The 20,321-nt window shown below is 39.3% G+C and overlaps 2 protein-coding genes across 5 annotated transcripts in view; one reads left to right on the top strand and one right to left on the bottom strand.

Annotated features, from left to right (window-relative positions):
• Nucleotides 1-335: 335 nt before the first annotated feature.
• The window catches only part of izumo1 (izumo sperm-egg fusion 1), a 28,396-nt gene continuing 8,410 nt past the window's right edge, over nucleotides 336-20,321 (top strand). The window contains exons 1-7 of one of the 4 annotated variants that reach the window (XM_088336274.1): nucleotides 354-451; nucleotides 13,283-13,373; nucleotides 13,976-14,176; nucleotides 14,684-14,752; nucleotides 15,278-15,355; nucleotides 15,438-15,458; nucleotides 17,144-17,233. In XM_088336274.1, the coding sequence (XP_088192400.1) occupies nucleotides 13,981-14,176; nucleotides 14,684-14,752; nucleotides 15,278-15,355; nucleotides 15,438-15,458; nucleotides 17,144-17,233 (454 nt within the window). In that variant the 5' untranslated portion in view covers nucleotides 354-451; nucleotides 13,283-13,373; nucleotides 13,976-13,980. Of the gene's footprint in view, nucleotides 452-13,282; nucleotides 13,374-13,975; nucleotides 14,177-14,683; nucleotides 14,753-15,277; nucleotides 15,356-15,437; nucleotides 15,459-17,143; nucleotides 17,234-20,321 lie in introns of all 4 variants that reach the window. The other 3 variants (XM_088336273.1, XM_088336275.1, XM_088336276.1) reach the window with 3 other exon arrangements.
• Nucleotides 2,726-13,263, bottom strand: LOC148365839 (alpha-galactosidase MYORG-like). Its single transcript, XM_088336272.1, has 6 exons — nucleotides 13,224-13,263; nucleotides 11,172-11,571; nucleotides 9,212-9,743; nucleotides 6,922-7,726; nucleotides 6,687-6,805; nucleotides 2,726-5,034 (listed from the first exon to the last, which is right to left on the bottom strand). The coding sequence occupies exons 2-6, from the start codon at nucleotides 11,447-11,449 to the stop codon at nucleotides 4,687-4,689; spliced, it is 2,082 nt and encodes a 693-aa protein (XP_088192398.1). The 5' UTR covers nucleotides 11,450-11,571; nucleotides 13,224-13,263; the 3' UTR covers nucleotides 2,726-4,686.

Raw genomic sequence — 20,321 nt, forward strand, 5'->3', positions numbered from 1 at the left:
ATTCGCTATTTTTCATTTGTAGCATGCATAAATAATGAGTGTCCTATATTGATTGTATTTACTTCAACTTCACTGTTTTGTGTATTTGTGACTTCAGATGCAGTCTGATGTTCATCTCACCGGTATTCTTTTTTAATGATAGTTGATTTATTTCGCTTATTATTCAAATCAATATTGCTTTTTTAAAGGTTTTTTCTTTTTTAAAAAGTAAAAGCGGTAAATGATACCATATGTCCCTTTAAAAAAAAATGTCACTGGCATGCGGCGGCCTCGTAAACACACATCATAAAGGATTAAGTCTTACACTTAAAAGATGTGATATCTTATGATGAGTAGAACATCTGAACATATAGTACCTCCTTCTGTTGCAAATTCCTCCAGGAATAGAAGCAGCACAAAATTGGAAGTCTAAGTCTTTGTACTTTGTTCCCATACCTGATCTTCTTCATGGGTAAGAATAGATTTTTCTTTTCTAAATGTATGATTGCTACAGTCATGGACCATTCATTTTTGTGTGTTGCAAGGGTTGCAAGAACTATTTGTGTAAAACCTGTTAGGATCTTGCTATTCAGCACACACACGAAACAAAAAAAAACATGGTGAAAGTCTTATGCTAGAAGAGTTTATTATTTTGTTCCTGCATGCATGCATGCATGCATGCACACTGCAAAAAAGGAGTGCAAGGCACAGGCAATTGATAAAAAGGAGAAACACAAAAATCAACATATTTTCAAACCTCGGTTCTCTCTGCTACATGGAATGATCTAATTCTGCTAGCACAAAGAACATTAACAAACATTTATCAGAGCAAATGACCAATCACGGTTCTTCTGCTTATTAGGGATGGGCAATACCTGGAATTTTTGCATCCATCCAATCCAAGTAAATATATGGTAGTATAAATTAATACTAATCCGAAACCAATACTTATAGCTTGGAAATGTAATGATCATTAGATAATTGAACCTTCCCAGCCTTGAGTTAGTTTATAATTACGATAAACGCAGCACAAACATTTTAGGCATTAAAAAAAAGGTTAATATTTTGGTCCGTCCATTCGCCTATCATGCAAATGCAAAAGGTCCCCGGTTTGAGACCGGGAGGAAACGTATGTTGGCCTCGAAAGAGATGGGCGCCACCAGGCTGTACAGGAAATGGTGCCCTTACGACTCTAGTGTTTGAGGGATCCTACCAACCAACCAACCAAAAATAGTGTAAAAAAATAATTCTACTCCATCTGTTTCAGAACAAAAACCAAGAGTTAAACCCCCAAAAATCAGCAATGTTATGAAAAAGAAAATACTGTTTAACAATGTCAACTGAGGACGATTAAATTATCTTACATTGCACAATATTTTGAAAATTAAGTCAGTTGGAAATCCTTTTGGTATTGTTGCCATAGTGACAATAGATATACACAAACTTTGTAACGTGTAACATGTTCACCTTTTTTGTTGCAGTTTGTTTCTCTTTTTTCAATTATTTAGGTGAATTTGCGGTGTTGCCATAGTAGCAGACCACTTAACCACCAAAATGATGCGTGGCATTTTCCTTTTCTTTAGTTAAAAAAAACCCACACAGCACTGCTCTTCTTGCTTGCACTTTTTAGCTTCTCGCAAACAGATATTGGCCCTCTTTTCTGCTTTGTAAGCCAGGTAGGGAGAACATAGACTTATAGCATGGCAAAGGGCACTGATTGAGAGAGAAGGGCTGGGCTATCTACAAAGAAAAGCATTCATTTAAATTCTATGAGTGGAGGAGCCAAGTATCGGTCCTACGACAATAGTATTGATCCGATCCAAGTACTCACTAAGCATCAATAATATTGATATTTGTATCAATCCGACCATCCCTTCTGACCACCCCTACAGTAGCTAAAACTGTAGGGTCTGTGATGTAATCTTCTCGACAGCATTCTTAAAAGTGGACACCCCCAGATATGGATAAAACAGGTCAAGTCATGTTTATTTGTATAGCCCTTAATCACATGAAGTCTCAAAGGGCTGCACAGACTACAACTGCATGATACCCTGTTTTAAAAACTACATGAGAGCTAGGAAAAACTCAAAAACCTCAACATGAGGAAAATGAAACATGAGGTAAACCCCAGGAATGTGATTCTTATCACTCATTTTACCAAAAACAAATTGCCCTGTGAAGTACAAAATAATAATAAGAATAATGAAATGAAATGATCTGCATTTATATAGTGCTTTTCAAGTCAATGACTTCCCAAAGCGCTTTACAATGTGCTCCACATTTCCCAATAGCGGCCTTGCAGCCATGTAAGGTGCTCATAATAAATCAATTACATAGTCAAGTTCAAGTTATTTCAAAAATACACATGATTTTTTCAATAAAATACAGGAATTAAGCATATTTGTTTTATTTGATTTTTACTTTAATAGAATAGTAATTCAATTTCAGGAATGAAGATAAGCATTACTTAACTTTTATTCAGAGGGTTTCGCACCCAATTTGATTAAATAGTCTATTAATGAATGAATATTACAAAAAAATACATATATATATATATATATATATATATATATATATATATATATATATATATATATACTGGACTGTCTCAGAAAATTAGAATATTGTGATAAAGTTCTTTATTTTCTGTAATGCAATTAAAAAAACAAAAATGTCATACATTCTGGATTCATTACACATCAACTGAACTATTTCAAGCCTTTTATTATTTGAATATTGCTGATTTTGGCTTACAGCTGAAAAAAACTCAAAAATCCTATCTCAAAATATTAGAATACTTCCTCAGACCAAGTAAAAAAATAATTTTATAACAGCAAAACTAAATCAAACATTTGAAAATGTCCATTGATGCACTCAGTACTTGGTTGGGAATCCTTTTGCACGGATTACTGCATCAATCCGGCGTGGCATGGAGGCAATCAGCCTGTGGCATTGCTGAGGTGTTATTGATGCCCAGGATGCTTCGATAGCGGCCTTCAGCTCATTTGCATTTGTAGGTCTGGTGTATTTCATCTTCTTCTTAACTATACCCCACAAATTCTCGATGGGGTTCAGGTCAGGGGAATTAGCAGGCCAATCAAGGACAGTGATGCCATGGTCAGTGCACCAGTTACTGGTGGTTTTGGCACTGTGGGCAGGTGCCAGATCATGCTGGAAAATGAAATCCTCATCTCCATAGAGCTTTTCAGCAGATGGAAGCATGTAGTGCCTTAAAATCTCTTGGTACACAGTTGCATTTACTCTGGACTTGATGAAACACAGTGGACCAACCCCAGCAGCTGACATGGCTCCCCAAACCATTGCTGACTGTGGGAACTTCACACTGGATTTCAAGCAACTTGGATTTTGCTCCTCTCCAGCCTTTCTCCAGACTCTGGCGCCTTGACTCCCAAATGAAATTCAAAACTTGCTTTCGTCTGAAAAGAGGACTTTGGACCACTCTGCAACTGTCCAGTGCTTCTTCTCCATAGCCCAAGTCAGACGCTTCTTCCGTTGTCTTGAGTTCAGAAGTGGCTTGACCATGGGAATACGGCTATTGTAGCCCATTTCCCGGACACGTCTGTGAACTGTGGCTTTTGATACCTGGACTCCAGCTTCAGCCCACTGTCTTTGAAGCTCCCCCAAATTTTGGAAGCGGCTCTTCGTCACAATTTTGTTAAGGCTGCGGTCATCTCTCTTGGTTGTGCAGCGTTTCCGGCCACATTTTTCCCTTCCAACAGACTTTTTGTGGATATGCTTTGAAACTGCACTCTGTGAACAGCCTGCTCTTTGAGAATTTTCCTTTTGTGTCTTACCCTCCTGATGGAGGGTATCAATGATGGTCCTATGGACAGCAGTCTTCCCCATACTTGTGATTTAGTTTACTGAACCAAGCTGAGTGTTTTTAAGGCTCAGGAAACCCTCGCAAGGTGTTTCGAGTTAATTAGATGATTCAGGTGATTAGTTGAATAGCCTACTTGTATACTTTTTCATGATATTCTAATATTTTGAGATAAGATTTTTGAGTTTTCTTAAGCTGTAAGCCAAATTCAGCAATATTAAAATAATAAAAGGCTTGAAATAGTTCAGTTGATGTGTAATGAATCCAGAATGTATGACATTTTTGTTTTTTTAATTGCATTACAGAAAATAAAGAACTTTATCACAATATTCTAATTTTCTGAGACAGTCCAGTATATATATATATATATATATATTTCTTATGCATTGCCAAGGTATCACATCCAGAGTTTCTGTTGACTAATTTAAAACAAACAAAAAAAATAATAAATAATTTTCTTCCTCCTCAAAACGTTGGCCAAGGGCTGAACATACTACTTGTCAATGGGCCAACACCAATCATGATGCCAAATACTAGCTTTCTTATATGCTGGTACTGTATAGAATCCTGTTTCAATGATGTAATCTAAGATCGATGACTACTATCTGGTTGGCACTTGAGTAAAAACATACAAATTTTTGAGTCTCTGTCTGAGATCTGATTGCAATGATCCAAACTGACCAATGGACATAAGGACTTATGCACCGGCCAAATAGACAGTTTCACATTGAAAACATAAGGATTGTGGTCCAAAGGAATATGGACAGAAAAGCCATGAAACAACCCTGACTAATGCAGCATAATAAAGTTGCATGAACACATTTACCTGTAAATAGAGTAGAGGTGTCCATCATAGTAGGATAAGTTCAATGAACCCAAGTAAAGTAGGCAATCTCATCCAGGTCAACGGGGTAGTCTGTGAGGTACTTGGGACCCTTAAGAAAATGCCCCCCCTTGTAGCTTCTCCACATTCCGGCAGGCAAGTAGATGTCCCGTTCTTGCTTTCCTGGTTCCAACACAGGAGCCACCATGAGGTAATTCCCAATCAGGAACTGTGAGTCGACTTTATAAACTGCCTCGTCGTCATTGGCTATCCACCAGAGGGGCCTTATTATGGGATCTCCCGTATTGAGCACCTCGTGAGCCAACTCTAGAACCCTTGGGGCTACCAGGTTCTCATGAAGTTTGGTGAACTTCAGCGCTATTTTAACCACCTGCAAAGAAGTATCAGATTCAGACAACAATCAACTAACTCAGAAATACATAACAAAAAAAGGTAGGGATCATAAAATGCAGTTGCATGCATAGCCATTTTGGGGGGCAAATACTATAAGGAAAGAAAGACGGCATTTAGTGCGCGTGTTATACCTTAGAAGGGTACATTTTAAAGATACATAAATATTTGGGTTTGATTTCATTCAAGAGAGCTGGGAGCGGCTTTATTTAGCTGCATGCTATACCTACTTTTCTTATTCTTTCTCATCCATTATGCTACAATTATAAAATATTACTAACCAAATGGACCAAGGCCATGAGAAGGAGGAAGACTGACAAGTTTGATTGGCTCGCAAAAATGTATCATATTTTACGGACTATAAAACCCCCAAACTGAAGAGAAATTTAAGGATAGGCCTTGTAATCCGGGGCGCATTGCATGCAGACAAAACTGGAAGTGTGTTACCATATTTGTGTAGTTTTTGATCTGTCTATAACTGTTATCACTGATTACAATTGCATAACAATGGTGGACATGGGGATCGAACAGGATAGCAATGGTTTTGCAAAATTGCTTAACAACGAGAAATGGACCTGGATCAAATAGGGGGGGAGTGCCGGATCATATCCAGAAGACCACTAAGGATATGAGAAGAAACGTTAGATCATTGTGGCGTTAGGACTTCTCGATATAACACTATTTTTTAGTCACAGTACCAGATATGTAACAAAAATGAGAAAACTGCATTGTAAGTGACCAACATTTGAAATGTGTGATGCCATGCATTTATTTACTGTATCTTTCATGACGACATAATTACTTCACACAATGCCTTTCTCTTTATGCAATTCAAAATGACCAAATTACCTCCCACAATGTTTCTCTTCATTCAGTTTAGGATCTTGTGTGCTTAGTAAGGACTGTATTTCAGTGGTCCCCAACTTTTTCTGTACCACGCGCTAGTCAAAAGTCTTACATTTTTCTTGCGACCCGGCCACATAAAAACATTAACAATTTGGTACTGTGACTATAATAGTGTGATTATAAGATAAAACCTAATGCCTTTTCATTTCTCATTTGTATTCCTTGTGGTCCAGCGGATTCAGTGGGAGAAATGCCGCATTCCACGTTCGATTACTATTGCATCCAATTATGCAATTGTGATTGATATATTCTGACTGATCAATCGATTTTTTCTTTTTTTCACAACCATAGCCCTTACTGAAGTTAATTTTTTGCGCCTTGTAGTCCGGTGCGCCATATATATTAGTGAGGAAAATACAGTACTAAAACAATAAATAAACGTTTCTGATTATCCTTGAGTTTCTTGTATTTCACAATTAAACTCAAAGCATTTTTTTCTGCTCAGTAAAGTTAAATCAACATTTTTTTCTATTGCATTTGCATGCGACTAGTATATTTACGACCCAATCAAGTTGACATAAGTGTTGAAACAGTTTTTAGAGTGGGTTTTTTTAAGCACCACCAGGGGTCTATTTGTGTACCCCATGAATCAAATGCTGCAGTTCCTGCTGATGATAATACCTAGATTAACCTAATTAAGAAATTAAGAAACCCCTCATCAATTCAAATCAAGCTCAAATACGACAATACACATTGTGAAAGTCATGTAAGTGTTGTAAAACTTACTTCATTATTATAGGCCCATGGTGGTATCGAAAACTGCATAGCAGGCATGAAAGCAGACAACTCCAACCATCTAATGTATAGCTCTCTGTCAGGCAGGTCATTCCCATTTTTGGCAAATCCTTAAAGAGAGTATGAATATCACATCATTTTGTCTTACACGTTATATTCAGTTGCCGTAAATTTCAGGGAGACAGAGTGCACCTGAATAAAAGTTGCACGTTAATGTGAGCTATACCTGTCATGTGGTCCGTGTATGCATTCCCACCAATCATATCAGGAAGGACAAACGGATACCCAAGAATACCGATAGTCAGAACTGTTGGAATGATGGACTTGAGGCCGAGCTCGTAACCCCACACAGAGTCTCTGTCAATAATCCGGTAGAAACAAGAGATGTTCTGACTCTGGTACCCCACCCTCAGCTCAGCCCGCTCAATGAACGGTACGGCCATCTCTGTGTAAAGCCGAGTGAAGGTGGATGGGTTCGTCAGTGGGGTAAATGTGCTAAACTGTTTTGGGAGATAGTTCGTCTCCCCTGCATCAAACTTAAAGGAGGTCACACCATAGTGTGTTTTGAGCTTGGTCAACTGGGCCGAATACCAATGACGAGCATGTGGGTTGGTAAAGTCCAAAATTCCACCAATGCCGTTCCACCAGCGAACGAGAGCTGGCAGCTCGCCGCCAGGTTCGCGCACGAATAGTCCATCCTGAACAGCGACGCCAAAATTGATGGAGTCGTAGTTGATGAACGGGTGCGTCCAGAGCATCACTTGAAAACCTTCCTCTCGAAGCATCTTGAACATACCACTGGCATTGGGAAACTTCTGAGGGTCGAAGTCAAATTCGCCGTAGTCTGTAGTGTAGCGATCGTCAAGCTCCAGGTGGGAGCAGGTGAAGCCATGTTTGATAATGTCAGAGGCAAACTGCAGCAACTTCTCTTGGGTGACAGTTGTTTTATACAGAGCCCAAGTGGACCAAACAGGATGCTTGAACACCTCGGCAGATGGAACCTTGACAGGCTTTGGGAAATAGCGACGGACCTGTAGAAAACATACAGTAGTTATTCTAGACCAGGGTTTGGCAACCCAAAATGTTTAAAGAGCCATATTGGGAGAACATGTTAACTCCACACAGGGAGACCGGTAGCTGGAATTTAACCCTGCACTACTGCACCGTGGGCTGATGCTATCTGGGATTATCATTACTATCATTATAATCATATTTTTTGGTTATTAACTTTCCCCCCAAATTAATATTTTTTTCCTGGACTGGACATAATCAAGAAAATAAATTCTACAGACTTGATGGGACTGTAACTATTCAGAAGTCCATAAGTTTTAAGTCAGAAAAAATGACTCAGTAGCGCCTCCTGCCAGTGTATAAATGTAAATAGAATCCAAATTATTAGATTACTGCTTGCATCTCTGGAAATTTTCCCGATAAGAAATAACTGAAAGTCAATGAATTTGTTCCCAGCCTCCCAAAAGCATCACTGTATTTCATGTATAACATGCATGTGCAGTGACATTTTTTCAATGCAATTGTAATGTTTGTGATTCAGAGTTAGTTTACAAGAAGTAGATACACATACAAATTACATTTGGTTACATCTATAAGTTACATCAGCCCATGACAGGGAAAGTCATTACGCTGATGTGGCCCTCAGAGAATATTATTTTTGACACATCTGTTCCAAAGTGTACCGGGAATTTGTTGTTCATTTTTTAACGTCAAATTTCGGACCGTTTGGGGATTTTTAATGGGTCATTCTTTCAAGCCCATACTATAAAAGATTATATTCCGATTTACTTCAAACTTAGACTGGTCCACCTCAAGGCTTTTCGACAATCAGATGTGACATAAATCGTTACTTTTAAAATTGCTATATGATGAGGATTGTAAAACTTACGAGTACAAGGTCCAAAAAATCTCAGAAAGCACGAGCATGTTAACTTACCGTAATTTCCGCACTATAAGGCTCACATAAAATCTGATTTTCTTAAAAAGCTGACTATGCGCCTTATAATCCGGTGCGCCTTCTATATGGATCAATATTGAATTGCAAGGTCTCGCAACTAAGAGAAGCAGCCACCGACTCAATTTTTCGCGTAGAAGAAGTGCGCTGTGCATACTGGGAAATATTAAACAACGATTCTCTTTTATTTGTGCGTTTGTATAAAGACCCTGAAATGGCTCCTATTAAGAGACACGCTTACAACGCAGAGTTTAAACTCAAGGTTCAGTCACGCAGTAGAACAGAGAAATAGAGCAGCAGCGAGAGAGTTCAACATTAATGAATCGATGGTGCTCATTAAGGACCAACATAATCTGTTGACCATATGTGGTATTTGCAAGGTTCCCTAAATAAAGTTAAAATGGAAGAGCTGCCTTTTAAGTGGCTACTGAAAAGAATAAACACATAAAAGGGTTGACAAGAATTCTCTTCACTAGGCATCAACTTTGGTTGTCATCTAATTTCTCTTCACCCGGTCTTAAAGAGTTTGCAGACTGATGTTAATGCTTACCATGTATTTATGAATCGAGGTGACGTCAGAGCCCACGCAGACTCGGTAGCTGAGTTCTGGTGAGGCTTCTTGTCCCACTGTCGGTTTGAATGGGGATTCTTGGTATCGGGCCTGGAAGCGAAGCATCATGTCCTTCTCAGACCAGCCCAAATGAAAAGGCACCGAATCGTTAATCTTAATGGCCACCCCATTAGACGAAAGCCAGTAGCGTTCCAGAATACCCCCAAAAGCGTTCCGGTTCGAGTAGACGTCACTTGTGATGAAAGCCTGCGGTTCTAGCTCGCCCTCGATACTGATCGGCCAGTGCTGGGTTGCGGACTCTGCCCCCCCGTACCAGTGAGAGCCATTACAAGCCATGGCATGCTCTACGTTGCTCTTATCTTGCAGAGACTCCCAACGTACACGGTAGCATGTGACTGTGTCTTTCAATCGAACCGTGTGTATAAAAAAGTTGATCCTGCCAGCATTTGAATTGATGCATCTTAGAAAATTTTCTTCATGGGAGCAAGAGCCTAAATCCAGTGTGGAAGACCTACAAATTAAACAAACAGGTTAAGCATGACTTAACATGGACTAGTGGTTAACACTTTCCTTTTGGAGCATCAAATATCTTATCTTTTTGGAACTGGTTCTGGCTTTGCTTGTGAGTTTTCGACATTCTTGGCATTTGAATTGTTCATTGGCACAAATGTGAGTGAAAATGCTAGTTGGCATGTCTGTTCTTGTACTTGGATTTTTTTTAAGTAGTAAAAAATAATCTAATGCTGTTGGATAGATTGTATTAACACAAAGAAATGTACGGCTGTAACTACTAATATGAGGGACACTGTGTTGTTGTAATCTGAATGCTTTAATGCAACAATTTGAGTGGCAATTTTATGACTGAAAAGTACTTCATAAATAAATATGATGTGAATAAAGTCTGACTGTTTTGTCCAAGGCGCTTGCTTTGATCATCTTAAGCTGCGTCCGGTAAGTCTACCTGCAGTCTTCTACAGAGAGCAGTCCTTTGCCTTCTTATGGTCATGTGATTGTGACTTTTCCTTAACTGTTTTTCACCGTGTGTTTTGCAAATAATATAATATTGTCCAGAGAGCTACCGGTGAATGTGCGGGTTCCTGAAGGCTTCCAGTCAGTCTGGTCTGGGTTAGCCCCATTAGCAGTCGGCTAGTTGGCTGCCGTGCTCACTCTTTTTTCCTCCTGTCTGGGTTTGTGTTTGTTGCAGGTAGTTTTTTTTTTGTTAGCTCGCGACTATCCATGCTGCTTACTGCATGTTTTTAGTCAGCCAGCCTCCCACTTTTTTGCTGATTGGTCCCAGTAGCCATTTTTAGGAGCAAGCTAACCTTCCGTATTCCGGCTGATTTAGCCCCTTCTCTGCATGTTATTTGCCCCATTTTGGTTTTGTTGTACCATTGCTGTAGCCACCTGTGACACAACATCTAGGCATTCTAAAAAAATAAAACTGCAAAAACTTGGATTAAAAATTCAAAACCTTTTTGACTAGTTAACATATACACCAATAGGTTGACTGGCTTGCTAAATTCTGGTGTGCTTCACATGTCATCAGAGCTCAGGAAATCAAAGACAAAATTTATCATCTCGGATTAGAATATACCAACGACATTAGGCAAAGCATGTATTATTTTCTCACATTTTGTATGTTTGAGAATATCGGTATCCCTTTAAAAACTCAATTCAAATTATTGAGGTGCGAGGAATTTACTCAATCCTTGGATCGAATTCTCCTGACTAAATGAATTTTTTACAAGAGAAAATAAAGTGATGCCTCAAACCATAATGGTGTTTTAATGTGGCTTTTTACTTTGGTCCTTTGTTCTAGAATTTGTATTACTCATCCACGACGGAAATTTACTGACATCCATGCTCAGAACGAATATTTTTAAGAGTTTCTCAAACAGACGGTTTAAACCCGTTGTGAAAATTGCTATAAAGAACGTACCTGAAAGTCATGGCAAATATAATATCACCCATACGGTTTCGGATTATAAAACCATCCTTGTTGAGGTCCAGCATCTCTGTTCTCATGAGTTGGGCATTTGGCAAAGATTCAGAGTAGTAGCACCACGCCACTACAGCAGCCAAAAGCAGCATGCAGCCCAGAACGCTTGCAATGACCAGGGGCCGGGTTTCCTGAGTTGCTCGCTTTTTTAACGGGGATTCCCCAGGCCCCTCAGAAAGGTGCTGGTCCCGGGGGATCACTGGGACAATATGATACATGCTGATCTTGAAGAGCTGGTCAACGTGGCCAGTAGTTATATTTCAGATGGAGGGTCCTCCCAGTCGTAGTTGCAGAATTTGAGGAAGGTCTACCTTTGTGTTCCATTTTTGAAAGTCGTAACCTTGAGGGCACACACGTTAATATAGTGAATAAGCCAGTTTGTGGTTTTAGATATTGTAAAATTATAGTAAGCATAGGTTCGCCACCTGAAAAGACAGGATTACATGAAGAGTTTGTGTTCGTTCAGATTGAAGTATTTCTGAATAAAGATAACCCGTTTACATTCGACTTTCTCCATTTCATGCTGGCAAATACATGCTCTACTTGTTTAATCAGATTGTCCCCGCGAAGAAGGATCAAGTAAATTTTCAAAGTTCATTCCTCTGTCATAACTATTTTTGGTCATTTTAAGATTTTTATGTAACCTACAGTACCTACTTTGAACACGTGCCGGTCACTATGCTTTGCTTTCAATTAACAGTCATTCTTTTATATGTGTGAGTGTGTATAGAAAGGAGGGAAGGGGAAAGGGGAGGGGGCAGAAGTTTTGAAAATAGGCATAAGTGTGGTACTGGGGACGTTTCCAAAAATAATTCTTAAATACTAGCGAGAGAGAATTGTTAAAAGTTAACAAAAAAAATGAGAACACTTATTCAAACTAGGGATGCCCTGAAATTCTGACTGTGTTCCTGAGCACATAATTTGCTCATAAACTCAACATACTTGACGGTATTTTTCTGTTTTGTTGAAATTGTTACACAGTATCTGTTTCTGTTACAATGCTGCTTTTTTTGGTTTGACTTTTGTTCCGAAATAGTTGTTGTCATTGAAGATTTTTTTTTTTAATACCTCATGTGCGGTTCCTTCTCAAGGTTTTTTTCATTTACCTCATGTTAAGGTTTTGAGTTTTTCCTTGCCCTCATATAGGTTTTAGATCAGGGGATGGTGTAATAATAGTCTGTAGTTTGCAATAATCTGTGTTTTGTGCAGCCCTTTAAGACTCCTTGTGATTAAGGGCTATACAAACAAACATGACTGCTGTTAAAAGGCTTTTTATGAAATTGTTTACACTATTTGCACTGTGACTTCATTTTCAATACATTGTGCAATGGAAGGTCTTGCGGTGGGCACGTCGACTGTTATGTATTTGTATTTTTGTTACATTGCTGGTTTTCTTGGTTTGACCCTATTGACTTTTATTCTAAAACAGTTGTAATATAAATATTGTAAGTATTTCTACACTGTACTGTTAAAGTTTGCATTGCAGTTTTATAAGAAAAGGAGACTTGTATTGTTTTATCGAAATTATAAACTATCACAAGGGGGTTAGGGTTCAATAATGCAATAATTAAGAGAACTCCAAGTAATCAGTGTAGGATCAGTATCGATTGATAATACACTGTGTTTAATTGCATTGGATCGATACTGAAAATCCCAGTATTTCCCGGCCCAATCAAATAGAGAAAATATTGATGTGAACGCACAAGACCAGTCAATAAACATACGACACAGACAAATTCAGCCATTTTTAAAAAGCTAAAACCAAAGAATGACATGAAAGTTCGACTACATTGTGTGACTTAATAGAAACATTTTAAATAGGCCGAGAGTGTCAACATCTAGCGTTTGCAGTATTACGACGCTGTAACTGTCAATTATCTTCAGTTGTTTTTGCTGTGAGATATTTCCCCAAAATAGGGCGTTCAACCTACCGAAAATATTATTAAAACATTTCATAAAATTGAGGTTTAAAGAGGACGAGAAAATGCTTACCTGGTCCTAAAGTCGCTTGACTTCAGGAACACACACAAACTAACAGAAGAATTGCGCAGGTGCAACGCCTTCCTTGGACCATCCCACAGCAACTGTTCCGCGACGTTGATTCGTCCAAATATCAGTCAATCCAGTTTTAAAGAACTTTGGGTAATGTAGTTTTTGCATTTCCAATGTTTAGTTAGCAAATTGTATACATCCTGCATTGAAGTGACTGTGTGTGTCATTTAGCGTCTTTTAGTGGTAAAACAACATCTGTCATTTAATATAAAACAGTTTTGATTTGAATCATAATCAAAAATACATAGCCTATCATATGAATATGCATTTTTAAAGTACCCAAGGTGGAGAAATGTGTTTTTGAAATAAGATGAGGAGCACCTACACGGAGCAGATATATTAATCGACAATCTTGCTACCAATGAAACTATCTTTTATCTTTTATCTCTTTTTTTCTTTTCATATTTCTCGGTTTTATTCCTTTTTTATCTGAATTTCTATTATATCCTCTCGCTGGGAGGTGCTGGAGCGCATACCAGCCTACCTCAGGCTATGGGCGGGGGACACCCTGAACTGATTCTCTCTCTTTCAATGTTTTCTCTGTAAATGAAAATACAAAAAGCATGCAAATGTACATAATATGTACTTCCATCCAAGGAGGGTTGATCTGGTGTTGTGTCGTTAAATAATTTGTGAAGAAAACGGAAAAATCCAAATGTCCGTGTTAACCATGTGTTATTCTACCCCTGCAGGTGGGATGCTGCACTGGTGGACAGCGTTGCTCTTTCTTTGGTGTTACACTGTGACTGAGGCCTGCATGAAATGTGACAAAGAGTTTGTGAAAATGCATGAGGATTATCTCAAAACGTCAAAGAATAAAAAGGACAGGCAACATATTGAATTTTCATATGAAGATTACCTTATGGAAAGCAAGAAAATCAAAGATATTATAGGTAATGACCGTGACATTTGCAAACACGTTACATTCAGTGACTTATTTTTATAACTTTTTATTGATGGTTTAATTTTACTTCGGGCAGCACGGCAGCGCACCGGTTAGCACATGTGCGACACAGTCCTGAGGTCATGAGATCGAACCTTCCTGTGTGGAGTTTGCATGTTCTCCCCGTGCTTGCGTGGGTTTCCTTCAGGCGCTCCGGTTTCCTCCCACATTCCAAAAACATGCATGTCAGGTTAATTGGCTGGTCCAAATTGTCCCTAAATGTGAATGAGAGAGTGAGTTGTCTGTCTATGTGTGCCCTGTGACTGGCTGGCAACCAGTTCAGGGTGTCCCCTGCTCACTGCCCAAAGACGGCTGGGATGGGCTCCAGCACCCCCGTGACCCTACTGAGGATAAGCGGTGCACATAATGGATTGATGGATAATTTTACTTCTTTGACACTGTCAAATATGGGCATCGGTATTTTATGGTGTTAACTGGGCTGTTTCTCACTCCTTAGATAAGAACACCTTCTTCAAAATCAGAACAGAGTATGAGAATAGGTTTTCTCAATTCAAAGCTGATACTGGTAAGAAGTCTCACAATCTTGCTTTGTTTCTTTTCATTAGCAAAGTCAGAGTCACTTTTTGGATTATCATCAGGAAGTTTGGTGTCACACTGACGCTAATAAAATTAATCACAACCAGTGTTTAGCGCGTTATTGATAAACAGTAATTAGTTACACATATTAGTTACTTTTTTGGAAAAGTAATTCGCCTACCCCCAATCACGCCCCTCCCACCAGGTTTACTTCTACTCAAAACTAGCGCGGTATTCCAAAAGCATATAACGAATGACCTTATATGCTCGCATAGATGCCAGTCCCCTAAAACTGATCATTTCAATGATTCCTCATGCCAGTTAGAAATCAGATTTACTAGAGAATTACTACGACCCATCACTTGTGAGCCATTTTCAGTTTATGGGCTACTCAAGTGCTTTGAGGGGCCTACATGCTGCCCGCGGTCACCATATTGGACACCCCTGGTATTGACAATGTATTTTGTAGAATAAGACGGTTTTGACGCGAATAGCTGTTTTTTCTTCCTACAAGGTACCAAAGACATCAAACAGTTATTACATGAAGGGAAAAGAATTCTGAATGGTTACTTGAAAATATTCATTGAGGAAGGTAATTTATCTATTCTGAGTGCAAATTATTATTTGAAAACCATGGCTGTGAATCAGACTCTTTTTGTCCATCTTTCTTTTAGAATTATGCCCCAACAAGTGTGGTGAGTATGACTTTCTACTGGACTGTCTCAGAAAATTAGAATATTGTGATAAAGTTCTTTATTTTCTGTAATGCAATTAAAAAAACAAAAATGTCATACATTCTGGATTCATTACACATCAACTGAACTATTTCAAGCCTTTTATTATTTTAATATTGCTGAATTTGGCTTACAGCTTAAGAAAACTCAAAAATCCTATCTCAAAATATTAGAATATCATGAAAAAGTATACAAGTAGGCTATCCAACTAATCACCTGAATCATCTAATTAACTCGAAACACCTTGCGAGGGTTTCCTGAGCCTTAAAAACACTCAGCTTGGTTCAGTAAACTAAATCACTGCTGATCTGACTGCTGTCCAGAGGACCATCATTGATACCCTCCATCAGGAGGGTAAGACACAAAAAGAATTTTTTTAAAGAGCAGGCTGTTCACAGAGTGCAGTTTCAAAGCATATCCACAAAAAGTCTGTTGGAAGGGAAAAATGTGGCCGGAAACGCTGCACAACCAAGAGAGATGACCGCAGCCTTAACAAAATTGTGACGAAGAGCCGCTTCCAGAATTTGGGGGAGCTTCAAAGACAGTGGGCTGAAGCTGGAGTCCAGGTATCAAAAGCCACAGTTCACAGACGTGTCCGGGAAATGGGCTACAATAGCCGTATTCCCATGGTCAAGCCACTTCTGAACTCAAGACAACGGAAGAAGCGTCTGACTTGGGCTATGGAGAAGAAGCACTGGACAGTTGCAGAGTGGTCCAAAGTCCTCTTTTCAGACGAAAGCAAGTTTTGCATTTCATTTGGAAGTCAAGGCGCCAGAGTCTGGAGAAAGGCTGGAGAAGAGCAAAATCCAAGTTGCTTGAAATCCAGTGTGAAGTTCCCACAGTCAGCAATGGTTTGGGGAGCCATGTCAGCTGCTGGTCTTGGTCCACTGTGTTTTATCAAGTCCAGAGTAAATGCAACTGTGTACCAAGAGATTTTAGAGCACTACATGCTTCCATCTGCTGAAAAGCTCTATGGAGATGAGTATTTCATTTTCCAGCATGATCTGGCACCTGCCCACAGTGCCAAAACCACCAGTAACTGGTGCACTGACCATGGCATCACTGTCCTTGATTGGCCTGCTAATTCCCCTGACCTGAACCCCATCGAGAATTTGTGGGGTATAGTTAAGAAGAAGATGAAAGACACCAGACCTACAAATGCAAATGAGCTGAAGGCCGCTATCGAAGCATCCTGGGCATCAATAACACCTCAGCAATGCCACAGGCTGATTGCCTCCATGCCACGCCGGATTGATGCTGTAATCCGTGCAAAAGGATTCCCAACCAAGTACTGAGTGCATCAATGGACATTTTCAAATGTTTGATTTAGTTTTGCTGTTATAAAATTATTTTTTTTACTTGGTCTGAGGAAGTATTCTAATATTTTGAGATAGGATTTTTGAGTTTTTTTCAGCTGTAAGCCAAAATCAGCAATATTCAAATAATAAAAGGCTTGAAATAGTTCAGTTGATGTGTAATGAATCCAGAATGTATGACATTTTTGTTTTTTTAATTGCATTACAGAAAATAAAGAACGTTATCACAATATTCTAATTTTCTGAGACAGTCCAGTATTTACAAAGGCAAATCTGAGTGTCTGCATTCAATGGATGCCCTGTAAAGAGTGCACACTGTGCGGTACTCAGGGAAGTTAAAAAGACACGTCATCAATTGTACAACTTGCAAGTTCCAGGTCAAAAAGTGTCCAGCTCCGTCGGGCAAACTGGATTGTGGTGGTATGTATGTCAAGTATATGTCCTGTTCTTCACCCGTGTTGGGTGCATTACTGAAAAAAAGTAGTTACAGTTACTGGCTACTTCATTCAAAACAGAAAATCACATTGTTTGATTTTCAATGTAATTCAACTTTGAACCAGCAAGGAAAGTTAAAGGAACTTATCTACGCGATGGAAAGATACTCCTTGGGACCTTTCGGCTCTGTGTGAGATCAGATGGAAAAACTTTGCAGAAAAGACAACTCATAAGGGCCATGTTTTTATTGTAGTGGAGAAGCTAACAAGCACATGTAGGGTGTGAGATTCTTGGTGCACAAAAACATCAAGGCCTCTGTATTGTATGGGCCAATCTCGTGCAGGCTTCATCACAATACGCCTCAGGGCCTCGCCATTTGACATCACAGTCATCCAGGCCATGCACCAACCTTAGAACACAGTGACGAAGAAACTGAGGACCTTTATGCGCAGGTTTAAGACATCATAGACAAATCACTAACCAACTATATCATTATCCTGCGAGGCGGCTAGAATGCCCAAATTGTGCGAATGCTAATGGTGACCGGAAGAAAACATGTGGAACAAGCTCTAACTTACAAACAAATAAAAAGGAAAACTGACTCTTGAACTACCCAGCAAACACTCTTGGCAACCACAAACACTTGAGAATATGAACACGGCACCATCCAGATGGAATCCACCTCAGTCACATTGACTACATCATGATTCCAGAACGGTTTAAAAGTGGAATCAAGACAGCAAGCAATAACACATATCAGGAGCCGATGTGGAAAGCTATCACAACCTGGTCATGATGAAATTCCGCATTCGCCTTGTGAAGGTTCAAAAGTCACGGAACCCATGGATCAAGTTTGACCTTGAGCATCTGAAAGGCCCACAGGTGGTCTAGAGCTTCCAGGCCTTTACCGGCGGGAAGTTTTCTCCTTTATGTGAGAAGTTTCAACAACACTGGGGAAACTTCTATCATGTTTTCATTGATTTCAAGAAGGCGTTTGACAAAGTAAGGTAAGCTGCTTTATAGGCCACCAAGCCGGGGCAACAAAGGAGTGATTTTGTATGAAGCATTTCAAGGTCCTGGAGTTGCATAGCTAGTCTCTAGATCGCAACCCCATAGAAGCGGAGGGAGTTGAAACTCTGCGTTGCCCGACAACAGCCCCAAAACATCACTGCTCTACAGAAGATCTGCATGGAGGACTCGTCCAAAATATCAGCAACAGTGTGTGAAAAGCTTTTGAAATGTTACAGAAAATGTTTGGCCTCTGTTGTTGCCATCAAAGGGCAAATAACAAAGAATTGAGATTAACTTTTGGAATTGACCAAATAGTTATTTTCCACCATGATATGCATATAAATTCTTTAACAATCAAACAATGTGATTTTCTGTTTTTCTTTATCCACATTCTGTCTCGTGGTTGGGTTTAACCCATGTTGACAATTACAGAACTTAGATTATTAATTGTTGACTAAATGCTTATTTGACCCACTTTGTATATTCAAATTGTAGCCGACCCTCTAGAGCCACTTAAAAATGGCCACACAATGAAAGAAAAGGAAGAAAACGTGTTCAACTTGTGGAAGCAATGAAGCCTTTATATTTCTTCAGTTGTGCAATCTTGAGTGCTTGCAAACTGAAAGTTGAGACAATCCATTTCCATTTTGTCTTCCGTCTCAAACAACTCTATATATTTCCTTTTTGATTTCTGGGTAATGCCCAAGACATTCTCCAGAAACGGTAACTGTATTCAGTTGAATTTTGTAGGTATTTATAATAGTGGTGGGCAGTAATGGGACTTTTGGTATCGTTTTAATGCAAGTAAATACAGGGTAGAATCAATAAATACCGATCCAATGCAATTTTTATTTGGAAATGTAATGATCGTTGCATAATTGAACCCCTACTCTTGGAGTTAATTCATAATTACCTTATAAATAGCCTAGAAAATAGACATTTTTATTAAATAACTACAATGCAAACTTTAATCGTATTAAAAATACAAATATAAATATTTCTATGGGCTCCAGCGCCCCCGTGACTCTACTGAGGATAAGTGGGGGGATAATAGATGGTTGTATATTTATATCACAACTGATTCAAAACAAGAGTCAAATAAGTCAAATATAAAAAGTAGCAATATAACAAAAATACAAATACAGTATGGCAATGACAACAAAACAACAAAAATACCGTATTTTCTGGACTTTGAGGCACACGCAAAAAAAAACAAATTTGCCAGATTCGAAAGTGGGCCTTGTAATCCATTGCGGCTTTGTCGTGCCGGAAACACGGGAGATGGATTTGGCAGGGCATAATTATAAAGAAATCCATCCATCTATTATCTGCACTGCTTATCCTCATTAGGGTCGCGGGGGTGCCGGAGCCGATCCCAGCTATATTCGGGCAGTGGGCAGGGGACACCCTGAACTGGTTGCCAGCCAGTCGCAGGGCACACAGAGACAGACAACTTACTCGCTCATTAACACCTAGGGACAATTTGGACCGACCAATTAAACTGAAATGCATGTTTTTGGAATGTGGGAGGAAACCGGAGTGCCCGGAGGAAACCCATGCAAGCACGGGAGAACATGCAAACTCCACACAGGAGGTTTGATCTCATGACCTCAGAACTGTGCCGCACACATGCTAACCACTGCACCGCCGTGCTGCCCTTACAAAGAAATGTTTCTACATAAAATAACCAGTACAGAATGAATTAAATCAATTTCGTTGTGAATCAAGATTCCTATATATCTATGGTCAATGAAATATGTTTTTAACCTAATTTTTTAATGTCATACGCCTTTTAGTTAATGCGCCTTATACTTGAAAAAACCTTCACATGGGGGTACTTTTGAAGCTTCCCCTTATACCCTGGGAAATACAGTACTTTTAATTGCACAGTATTTTTCCTAAAATAATCTGTACTGCAGGTCAAGTGTAAACATAATTTGATATTGCATGGGTGTCAAACATGCAGCTTGTGGGCCCACCAAGACCCACTAAAGGTTTGAATCTGGCCTGCGAGACAATGCTAAGAGTTGCGCAAGTGAATAGCCATGCGGCATTCACAAAG

This window comes from Urocampus carinirostris, chromosome 5, assembly GCF_059441175.1.
Source record: "Urocampus carinirostris isolate Australia breed hairy pipefish chromosome 5, RoL_Ucar_1.0, whole genome shotgun sequence".
Taxonomy (NCBI): domain Eukaryota; kingdom Metazoa; phylum Chordata; class Actinopteri; order Syngnathiformes; family Syngnathidae; genus Urocampus; species Urocampus carinirostris.

Coding starts and splice junctions, on each gene's coding strand:
- LOC148365839 (XM_088336272.1), bottom strand. CDS start 11,449: ATGTATCATATTGTCCCAGTGATCCCCCGGGACCAGCACCTTTCTGAG. Junction 9,744..11,171: donor ATATTTGCCATGACTTTCAG/GTACGTTCTTTA, acceptor TTTAATTTGTAG/GTCTTCCACACTGGATTTAG. Junction 6,806..6,921: donor ATACACGGACCACATGACAG/GTATAGCTCACA, acceptor ACTCTCTTTAAG/GATTTGCCAAAAATGGGAAT.